Source organism: Simochromis diagramma, unplaced genomic scaffold (genome assembly GCF_900408965.1).
Source record: "Simochromis diagramma unplaced genomic scaffold, fSimDia1.1 OVJJ01000432.1, whole genome shotgun sequence".
NCBI classification, from domain to species: Eukaryota; Metazoa; Chordata; class Actinopteri; order Cichliformes; family Cichlidae; genus Simochromis; species Simochromis diagramma.
The window spans coordinates 29,770-44,299 of NW_024387260.1; the positions used below are offsets into that span (position 1 = coordinate 29,770).

Consider the following 14,530-nt stretch of genomic DNA (forward strand, 5'->3'; position numbering starts at 1 on the left):
TCAAGAAGCTCAAACCTGGAACTTTGGTTTGTTACTGGATTAAATGAAGACATTACCTGACCTGACATCTGATCCTCTGTTTTAGTAAACCCATCTTTGCTCTACTCAGCAGTTTAGTTCTTTTATTGTTTGAATCAAAGCCTCAGGTGGGATGATGTCACTTCCTGTCAGCAGAGGAAGCAGTTGTTGTTGACGGTCGCTTTGCAGCCACAAACTCTGCACAAGCAAGAATAAAGAGCGTAGAAGACTTCAAATCCTTCCTGTCTCAGTGTTTTTATCAGCTGATGCTCTAAAATGTTCAGAGCTGAAGCTCCGCCCACGTGGTTGCTTAGTTACACATACACAAGTACATGATTGGACCTTAAATACAATCAGACATGACAGCACAGCTCTAACACAGCACTGTTTTTAAGCTGTTTCAAATATGACAAATAATATTGACAGATTGAGTCCACAGATGTGTTTGATGTGTTTAATCAGTCACAGCACCAGTGTCCCTCACAGCTGTGGATGTGTTCAGCTCCTGCTGCTGGGGTCAGTTTATATACAAACATGTGTTTATTCTAAATGTTACAATACTTTCAGTTTGCTTTATTAAGTTTACAGTTTAAAAAGTGAACTTTAGCCTTAATGAGCTGAAGCTGCAACATTGAATGAAACCAAACATGTCTGATGTTATTTTCCTGTTGTTGGATATTAAATCACTTTATTACTGAATGACTGTTTCTGTCTGTCTGATGACATCACAGTCCACACTTCCTGTTACACATCTGAGTCACTTTAGTGTTTTCCACTCAGATGATGTCATTTTAATGAAAGCGCTCTTCGTCCTATCTAATCACAGTCCCAGTCTGAACCATATACTATCCACACAGCTGCTTACTGCTTCATATTATGTGGAGCACTGAAAGCAGCCTTTCTGTCGAGCTACTGGGAATCTACAAAACCATTAAAGAGGACAAAATGATTCTGTCTGTAGTCGCAGCATCAGGTTAGTGAAATAAACTAAAGCACTAAAAGAATCAAACTGAGTAAACAGATTGAATTGAATGTTTCTTTCTTCTTTGAGTGACCAGCCCTGATCATGTGACCCACAGGTACAAGTTATTATGAAGAGATACCAGAAAGCCTGTCGCCAAGACAACCAAGTATGACAGTGTGAACAACACAACCCTGTCACACAGCAGCATCACTGTGAGCTCCAGCATGTGCATTTAAAACACTATATTTATGAAGTTATGCTTCTATCTGTGAAATGTTCTGTGGAAATGACACGTCCACACTTTTTAATGGGCCCACAGTAACCAGAGATCATTAAAGCTGCACTAAGGAAACAAAGAGAAAGACTTATAGTGTTATATCCAAGTTTGCTCTGTGACATTCATTTTGTAACACAGCTTGTAAAACTGTTGCAGCTTCATGTCACTTGCACATGGATCCTTGTAAGAAAGCTCATTGAAATGACTGAACAGGGCACGCTTGTTCTGATGTGCTGGGATTTGACCACAGCCTCCTCCAGGAGGAGGCTGTGGTCAAATCCTTATTCAGTTCCTGGTCATTGTGTTGACTCTAACAGGGTGAATGCTGCAGCTTCACTGGGAGCTACACATGCTTAGATCTGTTAGATTCTCCACATGAACAAACTTAGTAACTTATAGAGCTACAACACTGCTCATGTGCTAACCCTGATTAGCATCTCCATTTTAATTCACTGAGTCTCACTGAAACACTGAAGCTCTGTGGGCTTAGCTAGTAAACTACAAGCTGCTTTCAAGTGCAGAGCAACAAACTATTTGAACTGATCCAACTTTATTAACACAGACAAAGATTTGTGCATCAGCTGCTGTTTGCTGCTATAGATATAATCCAGCTGATGTGGAGAACTACATGTGACACTGTGATGCAGCCATGAATCTGACTGATTTCTTTCCATTTTCAAAGGTTGATGCATCAGTTAAAGTCCTTAAAAAGCTCAGAAATAAAGAGAAAGGTTGGTTACAGCAAAGAGAGGCACTGGCAGCATTTAAGACACTAAACAAGAGAAACAGATCAGAGAACATCAGACTGAATAAGTGGAATAAAGTGAAACAGAACCTAACGCTCCCTAAGAATGGAGCTGTCAGAGGAAGAGAGCAGCAAACTGAAAGTCTCTGTTAGCTGCAGAGCTCTGAAACTTCACACAGCTTTGGATGATAACATGGAGAAAGGATGTGGAGATGTTCACACTTCTGCTAGAAATCATCTTCTCGTTATTGTGACTCAGATATGACTGATTATAGATGAGGACCAAAGAAGGTTTTTCCTGAGATTGGAGCTGACTTAGCTTAGCCTGTTTTCAGCCACATGCTAAACAAACACATGTTCAGAAACTAGAAGATGTTACCTTTCAGATGAAGTCTCACACATGAACTTTGCTCCTACAGTTCATCTGCTGAAGCTTTTACATTTGGCTGGAAATCAAATAAAAACCAAAACAGCCACAAACATCAGACATGCTAACACTGTAACATTATTGGATGGAGCCACTGAGACTGAACCACCATCATGAGTCTGACCTCTGACCTCTGACCTGTATCTACAGCACTGACCTCTGACTTTCAGCTCCACTTGTTTCTTCAGCAGGATGTTTCCCTCCCTGTTGTAGACGGTGCAGGTGTAGTGTCCAGTTGTCTCCATCTGTGGGGTGTTTCAGGGTCAGACTGAGGTCTCCAGTTTTCAGCAGGTCTTCATTCATCTTCGTTCGGTCTCTGTAAACCTGGTGCTGTTCTTCAGGCTGGTCAGAGCCGTTCTCATACACGTGGACCTTCGTGTAATTTTCCATCCACTCCACTTTAGCGCCTTCAGGCAGGTGAAGTGTGGTGTTGAAGGGCAGCTGGACAGACTCCACCCCTGAATCCCCTCCACCTGCGGGACTGAGAGGACAACAAAGCACAACATGAGCTTGGATGGAGACATTTGTGTTGCCTCTAACAGGCTGAATGCTGCTGCTTCACTGGGAGCTCACTGTTAGATAGAAAGTGGTCAGTGTGAAGAGGAGACACAGCTCCTGCTCCTCAGGAATTCTGGGATTTGGATGAAACACAGCTAAGCTGACCTAAAGCTATCAAGGAGGTCAACGGGGGAGGAGCCACAATACAAGCTGCATCCAGCCAGTGGGTGCACTGTTGACCTTTGACCTGAATCTACAGCACTGACCTTTGACTTTCAGCACCACTTCCTTCTTGATCAGGATCTTTTCCTGTTGTTGTAGGGGTGCAGGTGTAGGTGTCTGTGTCCCAGTCTGTGGGGTATTTCAGGGTCAGACTCAGGTCTCCAGTTTTCAGCAGGTTTCTCCTCAGCTCTGTTCGGCCTCTGTAACTCTGGTCCTGGTCTTCAGGCCAGTCAGAGCCGTTCTGGTACACGTGGACCTTCTTGGAGCGTTTGACCATCCACTCCACCTTTGTGTCTCTGGGCAGGTGAATTGTAGTTTTGCAGGGCAGCTGGATAGACTTCACCTCTGTAACCACCTCCACCTGGGGGACTGAGATGCAGAGGAGGAGGAAGAGTTTGTGTAAGAGAAGCAGGACGAGAAAGAACTGTGATAGAGCTTTTACTTATTAATGAAATCACAATCTTAGAGAAAATAAATGGAAAAATAAAAAGCATTGGCACTGATTTATCCACAGCTCTCTGAAGCTCCACCACAGCATTTCATCAGACGAAGGTCTGGACTGTTGAAACACCTTCATTCTTTTGTTTTTCAACCAGTTTGGTTGAAATGAAACACACAGAATGGTTAAAATTATAATTGTGAGAAACAGCCACTGAAAAGTGCTCGGGGACAAAATCTGAAGTGAAGAAAGTAATTAGAGGAGGAGACGTTACAGGCTTAAGTTGACTGCAGGCTTTCAGCAATGGAGAGAAGGTGCACAGTACATTAGTTTTACTGGAATTTAAAGATGAAGTGCTCCCTGATAAAGTTATGATAGGCTATATGAGTTTTGGTATAGGAGTTTGTAACGTATCGGTCCGATACTGACCTAAATTACTGGACCGGATATCGAAGAGAAATACAAAATGTAATCTGATCCATTAACTGCCACAAAAGCACGTCACAAACTTGCGACATGGCGTAACCCAGCTCACGACACGATAGAGCGGCTGTGGCATGCGAGACCTGTCGGCGGTCTGGTTGAGCATTTGGAGCCTCGCTACGTGCTTCAAACCACTTTAATGAGGGGGATGTGAGATGAAAACCAGCACAGAGAGACTTTAAAATGGTTGTCATGGTGATTCTACTGTAGATACACTAACGGTCATCCTAGATCATTGGGGAGGAAGGATGGTTTGTTGTGGGGACTTTAACTCACATAAATCAGGATGACAGTAATGGGATTATTAGCAGGAATAACTGAGGATAAGGAGTTTAAATACTGGTACACAGGTGGATTTTATGAGGGGATAAGGTATCAGCAGCTGATTTTACATTGGTTTCTCAGTCTCTGGCTGGAATTTGCTGGTATTTAAATTTTAAAAACATTTATATTCTTACATTTTTGAAAGAAACGGGTATTTCAAAGAATCTAATGGTGGTACGGTAGAGTCTGATCCTTACTCCAGTCTACAAGGTGGCAGCAGTGCACCTAGAAGCTGTTTGCCAACCGGCATAAAAGAGAAGCAGCAGCAGCCTCACAGTGCCTTTCCAAAAGGTTCAATACGTTGTGTCAGTAGAAGTTACTTCTTCTATGGTCCATGGTCTGTGAGCCAGTGTTTACATTTTGGGTGGTGGGTTCATTTATATTCTAAGTTTAGTGTCTATTTCCTAGTTCTAGTTCAGCTGTGACCACTACTCTGGGAGTGGTCACAGCTGTGAGCGAGTGGCTGTGATTGGACTGGATAATCGAGCAGGTGTATTTGATTTCACTCCTACTGTGGTTCACTCACAGCCCACACTGCAAACACTGCTGTGATTCTTAAGCCTTCCTGTCCTTTTCACACTACAAAACGTCCACAACCCCTTTCCCAGCTCCACCTAGCCATGGACCCAGGACGCTGGCACAGTAGGTTACATACATTACATACATCTTAACACTTAAGACACTTACCCCTCCCCTGTTGATTTTGCCACAGGTCTAAATCCAAGAAGCTCTCAAAATTCAACTACACAATAATAAATGTAACAACAGGGTTGAAGTTTCTAGTTAATAGACTTGGACATTACACACAGAGTTTATTAATCACACACTGGGGACATTCACTTGTTACAGCAGCACAAGAGACTGGAAGAAAAGCTGAATTAGAGATGTATTAGAAAAATAAAGAGCAGCAAATCCAGAGAATCAGCCGTACACTGTTTGGTTTTTGTTTTTTTTAGCATGTTTTTTTAGCTATTAATGGCATCTGACGCAGGGAATTGTTCTGTGATCATTTTGCTTGATCTTAGCGCTGCCTTTGACGCCATCGACCACAAAATCGTACTTAACAGGCTCAAGGTTTTGGCTGGTATATCTGGCTCTGCCCTAGACTGGTTTTCTTCATATTTATCAGACAGGACCTTTTCTGTTAGGACTGACAGGTTCACCTCTGACATTGCTGCCCTGACCTGTGGGGTCCCACAAGGTTCAGTTTTAGGTCCATTACTATTTTCTTTTTATATGCTTCCTTTAGCTGGTATCATTCAATCTTTTAGCGAACCTGTCTTATCATTTCTATGCCGATGACATTCAGCTCCATATGTCCTTTAAGCCTCATCAGCTGGATAGGCTGTCCACCCTAGTCCAGTGCTTAACCCAGGTTTCTGATTGGCTTTCAAGCAACTAGCTTGTTCTAAATACTAACAAGACCGAGACCATGATCATAGCTCCTCCTGAGCTACATTCTAAAATCAGTCAGTGTTCTTGCCTCTTTCTGTCCTTCTGTCAAGTCAAATATTGGAAATCTTGGAGTAATATTTGACTCTTCTCTGGCCTTGACTCTATGTAAAATCTTTGTCTCGTTCCTGTTTCTATCATTTAAGAAACATCTCTAAACTGCGACATATGGTTTCCTCAGCTGAACTGGAAAAACTCATTCATGCATTTTGTGTCATCACGCTTAGATTACTGTAATTCCCTGTTTACTAGCTTGGATAAATCATCCCTCTCTTGCCTCCAGACAATACAAAACGCAGCAGCCAGACTACTAACTCGCTCTACCAAGCGTGTTCACATCACTTCCATCTTATATTCTTTACATTGGCTCCCGATAGAGTTTAGAATTAGCTTTAAATGCTTGTTTTAACATACGGAGCACTAAATGGCCCCAGATTATTTATCCAAGCTTCTTATAAAATACACTGCTGCTCGTCATCTCCGCTCACAGACTCAGAGTCTCTTAGTTGTTCCCGTACACGACTGAAGACAAAAGGGGCGGAGCCTTTCAGTCTGTTGCACCAAGGCTGTGGAACAGTTTACCACCACAACTACATTTGCTTGACTCTGTGGATTCTTTTAAAAAACAGTTAAAAACTTTTCTGTTTTGTTGATCTACATATTTTTATATTTTCTACATTATTTACATTTGATCGTTTACACCCTGTGTATAATGTCTGTTGATTTTATTGTTTATTTTAATATTTGTGTACAGCGCTTTGTGACTGTCTGTCTGTGAAAAGCGCTTAATAATAAACTTTGTTTACTTACGTGCTCATAGAGGTCATGTGATTGTTGGGGTTTTCTGCTGTCTGTATTATTTTAGGGTCTTTGCCTCACAATATGAAGCGACAACCGTTGTTGTGATTTGGTGCTATACAAATAAAACTGAATTGCTTCCACTGACCTCTGAACTGGAGCTCCACACCCTTTTCTTCAGCAGGATTTTTTCTCTCCCTGCTGTAGACGGTGCAGGTGTAATTTGCCTGCTTCTCCATCTGTGGGGTGTTTCAGGGTCAGACTGAGGTCTCCAGTTTTCAGCAGGTCTTCATTCACCTTCGTTCGGTCTCTGTAAACCTGGCTCTGTTCTTCAGGCTGGTCAGAGCCGTTCTTGTACACGTGGACCTTTTCAAAATTACTGTCCATCCACTCCACTTTAGCGTCTTCAGGGAGGTGACGTGTGGTTTTGCAGGCCAGCTGAACAGACTCCACCCCTGAATCCACCTCCACCTGGGGGACTGAGAGCACAACAAAGCACAACATGAGCTGTACAGACAGGAGCAGCACCAAGAACATTTTCTTTGACTAAAATATTCAACAGAATTAACATTTTAATGGAAAGAGGAAGTAAAACAGTTGTGCAGAGCAGCATACATAAATGATAAACACAAACTAAAAATGTCAGACTGATGCTGATGAATTAAAACTTTGATTTAATGTAAATGGTAAAAGTAAAAGCCTGTGTATTATTTCACTGTTTCACTTTTGTGATAGATTTTATTTATCGGGTACAAACCCCTCCTGTCTCTGTCGCTTTGACATGTAATTATTATGTGATTGCAATGTTCAAAATTGAGTGTTTAATCTGGTTTCATGTTGTGTTGTTTCCACCTAATGCTGGACTTGAGAGTTGTGCCTTGTGGTGCATGCTTTTGGTGGATGTTCAATTAAGTGCATATCCTGCCAGAGCCTGAGGACTCGAGCCAGAAAGAGCAGGCTGGCCGTGTATATCATGCTCAAACATCAGTTGGAGCCTGGCTCTTTATTCTGCTCCAAACATCAAAAGAATAACCTTCAGGAGCAGTTACACCTCCTCTGGAAAAGGTGAGAAATTTTGCATCATCCAATAAAACCAAAACTCTGTTCTGCTAATTCATGTGAACCTTTAACTGATAAATGCATAAAGAAAAGTTCTGAATTGTTTCAATAACTTTATTGTATTTAATAAATATGCACAAATTTAGAATATGATGGCTACAAAAATCTGTAAAAGCTACAAGGCAGTTCAGATGTGACTCAAAACTGTACAGAAAGGTCAAATAACAGCAGACTGGAAGACTCTACGTTGACCAGGCTCACCGGTGGCAGGTGAGCTATAAAAGAAGCATCCATCAAAGTAAGGAAAGGATGGGTTGTGTACCTGTACTCACAGAAGGCTTGTTATTAACCCCTCTGTCAATCGCTACCTTAACGTGGTGGCGGGGTTTGTGTGTCCCAGGGATCCCAGGGGCTATGGTGTCGGGGTCTCCTATGGTAAATTGGTCCTGGGTGAGGGACCAGACAAAGGGCGGGTTACCTGAGGGTGCTCCAACTGGGGACTATGTCGTCCTACTGGGAGACTTAAACGCTCATGTGGGGAACAACAGTGAGATCTGGAGGGGCGTGATTAGCGGAAACGGCCTGTCTGATCTGAACTTGAGCGGTGTTCTGTTACCGGACTTCTGTCCAAACCACAGTTCGTCCATAACAAACACCATATTAGAACATAAGGCCGTCCATAAGTGCACGTGGCACCAGGAGATTCTAGGCAACTTGATGATCAATTTTGTATTAGTATCATCAGATCTGCAGCCAAATGTTCTGGACACTCAGGTGAAGACAGGGGCTGAGCTGTCAACTGATCAGGTGGTGGGGAAGGATGCTGGGCAGACCTGGCACTCCTAAACATATAGTGAAGGTGCACTGGGAGCACCTGGCAGAGGTCCATGAAATACATCCGGCATTCCAAGAGAGACTGGGGATCATGAGTCTGGGGCCGAGGGGGACGACTCGTCTATCACCAGGGATGAGGTCACTGAGGCAGTTAAACAACTCCTTGATCATCAGGTGGCGGTCTGCAGCTCACATTGGAGCATTTCCCAACTGAGTGTGAAGCAGCAGGAATCAGAATCAGCACCTCCAAATATGAGGCCATGGTCCTCAGCCGGAAAAAGGTAGAGTGACCAATCCGGGACAATTACTTCGTAGTGAGGAATTTAGTCATCCGTGGGGGCTCGGAGTAGGACCGCTGCTCCTCCACATCGAAAGGAGCCAGTTGAGGAGGTTCTGGAACATGACAGGTTTGCCCCCTGGGTGCCTCCTGGGTGAGGTGTTCTGGGCATGTGCCAGTGGGAGGAGGCCCTGAGGTAGACCCAGGGCATGCTGGAGAGATAATATCTCTCAGCTGGACTGTGAGCGCCTTGGTGTTCCCCCAGACAAGCTGGAGGAGGTGGCCGAGAGAGGTCTGGGCTTCTCTATTAGGCTGCTGCCCCCACGACGCGGCCCCAGATCAGCATTAGAAAATGGATGGTTGGATTGAAGTCCTTTTGATAGGCTCCAGCCCCACCCACAACCCTAAAATCAGATAAGTGTAAGAGGACGGATGGACGGATTGTTACTGAGTCCAAAAGTCACATTTCTCAATGCAAGACTGCAGAGAACTTGGGACGTTCTGCATGTACAGAATATCATATTGTGAAAAGATCCAGAAAATTCAGAGACGTCTCAGTGCACAAAGGATGAAGTCAGAAACCACTGTGTGATCTTGAAGCCCTCAGGCAGCACTGCCTAAGAAACCATAGTGTCACAAACAGCAGGCTCAGGATTACTTCTCATTACCAATGTCACTTAAGACAGTCTGTTGCTCCCTCAAGAAATGCAGCTTGAAACTGTGTTGCGCTGTGAGGAAGCCAAACATCGACTCAACTCAGATGGACTGCAGGACTGTGGAACTGTGTGCTGTGATCAGGTGAGTCCACATTTCAGCTTGTTTTCTGGAGAAAAAAATATTTCTCTGTACCAAAGATGAAAATCTTCCAGACTGTTATCTGTGAAAAGTGCAAAACCTGTTATAGTCTGGGGATGCGTCAGTGTCCATGACATGGCTAAGCTGCACTCATGACAGAGCCGCTGACTCTGACCCTGAGGATTGTAGACAGACGCATCATCCTTAAACGGACAGATTATTATTCAGGAGGATGATGAAAGATCACGTTCCGCATGGGCTACAACATTATGACTCCGCAGACATCCTGCTGCCAGTCCAGATCCATCTCCTACTGAAAATGTATGGCTCACAATGAAGAGGAGTTTTATTTCAGTATATCTGTGGAGGTTCTCATCCAGGTCATGCAAATCAAAGGAGCTTGGAAAGAAAGCACCTGGACTTCTTTCACCTCTCATCCGAGAAGCTTCTTCAGCTCTACAGAGGTGGAGAGTCCCAGATATTTAAACCCTAGTGGGAGGTGTCCATTAAGAGGGTGACCCACTATTGATCATGTGACTCATCACATGAGCCAAGGCATGAAAAAGGGTGGGGGTCATTATCAGCACAGGTTTTGGGTCAAACCATTGTTAGACCTTGCCTCATCCTATCATGTGACCTATTGAGGTCATGACAGAGTGAGACAAGATCTGACAATGGTTTCTCACAATGACCAATAATGGATCAATGACACTCATAAGGGACACTCCCACTAGGGCTTCAAATCCAGGACTGCACCATTCGGTCTCAGAACTGAAGAAGCTTCTCAGATGAGAAGTAAGTCCAGCCCCTTTTCTTTCCAAGCTCCTTGGATTTATATCAGAGTGCAGAACATTTCCATCTGGAAAGACTACAACCTCCTCAGATCAGAAGGTGAGGAGAAGTGAGGCTGAGCCAACCGTCGATGGTTTTTACAAGGGCGATTTATCTATTTATTTGCCCATGAGTAAGTTTGCTAATAATGTTGGTTGAAGCTAACAGAAGCAGTCAACAGAAAAATAATAGCGTTGTTTTAACTTCACCCTCTTCAGAGAGTGCAAAATGTAGCAGCGATTCATTTATTAAACTCATAACAGAAGAAAGAACAGCAGTAGTCTATGTTCAGAAAAACAAAATCATTTTATTTAAATAAAAATTCCACAATGGTGGAAACAAAGAGAAACTGGCTTCTTCTTCCACTATAAGCGTGTTTACAGGCCGTTCAGTGTTTGTGTCTCACACACTCGACCAAACAACAAACAAGTTAAAAACCAAAATGTTTTTTCCAGCAACCATAAAAAAATCTCAGACGTAAAGTTAAGTGTTTTGTGCGATTTGGCACATCTCAAATAAATAAATATATAAATGAATAATCCAAAAAGTAGCTTCATTAATACTGAAACACACAAGAAAAGAAGGTAAAACATTCCCTCTAAACAAAACTCATATTTCTGTGCCATGTGTGACATCAATGGGAAATGTTTTTCATGCAGTTTCCACAGAGCCAGTGGATCTTCTTCTCCGTCTACGACCTCCTCGCTGAGGTAACAGTCTGCGCCTTCTCCTCCAGTGTGCAATTTGTTCGTCCATGTTTGGACTTCTGTGTTTTAAATGTGCAAATCAGTACGTGCATGATTACACTGCTCCACCCATCAAAGAGTATGCACATGCGCGAATATATCGCCTATCATCGGTCGTTGGGCTGACGATTGTCGGAAAAGTTTACATATCACCCAAACTTATGTTGCAGCCATCAAATCCTAAATGTAAATATATTTACTAATGTGGACCATGATGTTTATCTGCTTAACTAAAGATTAGCTATTATTGTTGGGTCTTTGCCTCACAATATCAAGTGTCTTCAGGTAACTGTTGCTGTGATTTGGCGCCGTATAAATAAAACTAAATTGAATGCTTGAGGAAAGTTGTTGTGAGCATACACACCAGCTAGAAAGTCTCTTTGTATAAAGGTGAACAGTCTTCATCATTTTTAGTTTTTTTTTTTTAAATAATAAACTTATGGGGTTTTTTTTACCTCTGTAGAAGAGTTTCCATAAATACACTCCAAGACCCACAATGGCAGCGACGGCCAGGACAGCCAGGATCACCGAGGCCTCAGCTGGGAAAGTGTACGGCTCTGTGAGACCAAGAACAGAACGAGGTTTACATGGACACGATTATTGTGAACCAAAATAAAGAGTCTCTAACAGGTCTGCTGAGTGTTTCACAGGTCAAAGAATGAAGTCAGCAGGATGGATTTCTTCTACATCAGTTAGAAAACACCTCCACCCAAACTGAAAGAGCAGTGAAGACACCATCAGTCTGAATAACTCATGTTCCAGGAAACTATCAAAGTCATATCAAGGCTCAGGGCTAAAGCAGAAAGTGGTCAAATCCTTATTAGTCACACTATAACATGTGTTATGTGTTTGTACAATACATTTTAATTTGAGATCCTGAAATGCTGCAAACATAAAACTACAGACTGTAAAAAACAATCGCGTTTTAATAAAGTTTAAACTCTACTTTTACTTTCATTAAATGTTATCCTGTTTTAACAAACAGTTCCTGCTCTGCTGCTCCAATGACTGACTGACACTCTGGAAAAGACAAACAATCCTCCATGAATGAGTCTGACCTTCAAATCATCTCCATCAGGCTGTTTCTGAGCACCATGAGTTCCCTGTCAAATAAAGACATCAGCTTTAATGTTCAGACAAACTGACCTTTGACCTGCAGCTGAACATCTGTCAGTCTGGGTTCTTCTCCCGTCACTCTGATGGTGCAGGTGTAGTTGCTGCTGTCAAAGATGTGGGGTTTCCTCAGAGTGAGGCTGAAGTCTCCAGTCTGCAGAGCGTCAGTCTTCATGGAGGTTCGGTCTCTGTAACGCTGGTTTTGATCTGTCAGCTCGTCCTCTTCCTGCTGACGCTGGTGGACGGTTGGAGGATTGAGGTCGTAGCGGCTCCACACCACTGTGGTGGGTCCAGATACAAACGGGATGTGACAGGGCAGCGGGACTGACTCCGCCCCCTCGTACACCTCCATGGTGAAGACTTGGTGGGACACTGAGGACACAGAGACACATGAATCAGCTGTGTGCAGAGACGGCAAAAGGACAGACTGTCTGCACTTAAGTCAAAGTACAAATATGTGTGTTAAGAATACTCCAGTAAAAGTTGAAGTACTGATTCAACTTCTTTATTCAAGTACAGGCTCTGAAATGTACTCAAAGTAGCTCTTTGATTGGTACATGAGAAACTTTTTCTGCATACAGTAAACTGTATTGATGATGTCTTTATACTAGATGGTTGGAAGTTGGTATAAAGGTTAAATACAGTGAATGAATCTAAGTGTCATCTCTGCTACACTTGATGTGAGTGAACTCTGACCCTGAACAGCACAGCTGCTGTGCAGCAGTCACACACTGTTCTTTACTGTAAACTAATCACAGAAAGGTGAGCTAACCTGTTTATCCTGCAGTCATTTCTTGATGAGGTACCTCAGTTTGTTTACTGGATACTTCACAATATGAAAAAAAACAATTTCCCTTCATATACAGATTTAATGTCTGATTTCACAACTTAAAACTAAAATTTACATTTAAAGAGCAGAATAGAGGAGAAAAGAAGAAAATAGAACACAACATAATACAACAGAACACAATTCAACACTAAAGATCATAATAGAAAAAACCCCAAATAGAACAGAATATAACAGAATAAGATAGAAAAGAATAGAATAGAATGTAAGAGAAGAGAATAAAGTAGAGTTGAATAGAGTATAATAGAGAGCCATTATGATCAGTTTTGATGGCCACAGCGTCAGAACCTAATGTTAACAGATTGGATGTTGGGTTAAAGTCTCTAACGTCTGATAATCGTCTGTTTCCTGTTCCTGTCTTTGGTGTCTCTCTAAGTCAGACCTTTCTGTGCTGCTCACACCTGAAGCTGTTTGGACCTCCTGCTTTAGTTCTTATGAATGTGTGAGGACATTTATGAACAGTGAGGCTGAACTCAGTCTGGAGATAAACAGCAGAGTGGAGGTTTGTCCTCGATGAAGACTGAAGCTGTTCACACAGTCTGATGACAGCTGAGCCTGAACATCTGTGTAAACAGCTACAACAAAGGTTAAACAGTCAACAGTCTTTCTTGGTGTGTTGGGTGTGTTGCTGACCTTTGACCTGCAGCTCTACTTCTGTCAGTGTCCGTTCATTTCCATATGCAGTGATGGTGCAGGTGTAGGTGCCGCTGTCAGAGGTGATGGGGTTCCTCAGAGTGAGGCTGAAGTCTCCGGTCCTCAGAGAGTCCGTCGTCATGGACGTTCTTCTCCTGTAACGCTGGTTTTGGTCTCTCAGTTCATCTCCTCTGAGGCTACGCTGGTGGACGACTGGAAGACTGAGGTCGTGGCGGCTCCACACCAGAGTGGGGTCAAGAGGCACAGAAGTGTCCTTGCAGAGCAGCAGGACAGACTCCACCCCCTCATACACCTCCAGAGCCGAGGCATGCTGGGAAACTTAGGACACAGAGACAGAAACATGAATCAGGTGTGTGTGAGTCTAAACCTGAACTCTGCATCAGTTCACTCAAAGTTTAGTCCACATTTTTTGCATGCAAATAAACAGATCTGGCCAATCAGATCACTGCATTTGGCAACAAACTCATAGCTCAAAATGTGTACTGAACATCCATCCATCTATTCTCTTCCACTTATCCAGTTCAGGGTCACGGGGGAGCTGGAGTCTATCTCAGCTATCGTAGTGTGGACCATGGACAGGTCAGCAGTCTCAGTAAAAAACAGAAAGAGAGACAACCACTCACACCGATGGAGATTTAGAATGATCCAATAAACCAGCCACACTCACTGTGTGTGTTTGGGAGGAAAGCAGAGTACCTGGAGAGAACCCACACAAACATGTGGAGAA

General features: G+C 43.1%; 1 protein-coding gene across 1 annotated transcript in view; it reads right to left on the bottom strand.

Annotated features, from left to right (window-relative positions):
• Nucleotides 1–157: 157 nt before the first annotated feature.
• LOC120715330 overlaps nt 158–14,530 on the bottom strand; it is a 30,022-nt gene continuing 15,649 nt past the window's right edge. The window contains exons 2-7 of the mRNA XM_040002248.1: nt 13,783–14,121; nt 12,336–12,674; nt 11,645–11,746; nt 6,875–7,126; nt 3,359–3,520; nt 158–216 (exon numbers count right to left, since the gene is read on the bottom strand). Of these exons, the coding sequence (XP_039858182.1) occupies nt 158–216; nt 3,359–3,520; nt 6,875–7,126; nt 11,645–11,746; nt 12,336–12,674; nt 13,783–14,121 (1,253 nt within the window). The remainder of the gene's footprint in view (nt 217–3,358; nt 3,521–6,874; nt 7,127–11,644; nt 11,747–12,335; nt 12,675–13,782; nt 14,122–14,530) is intronic.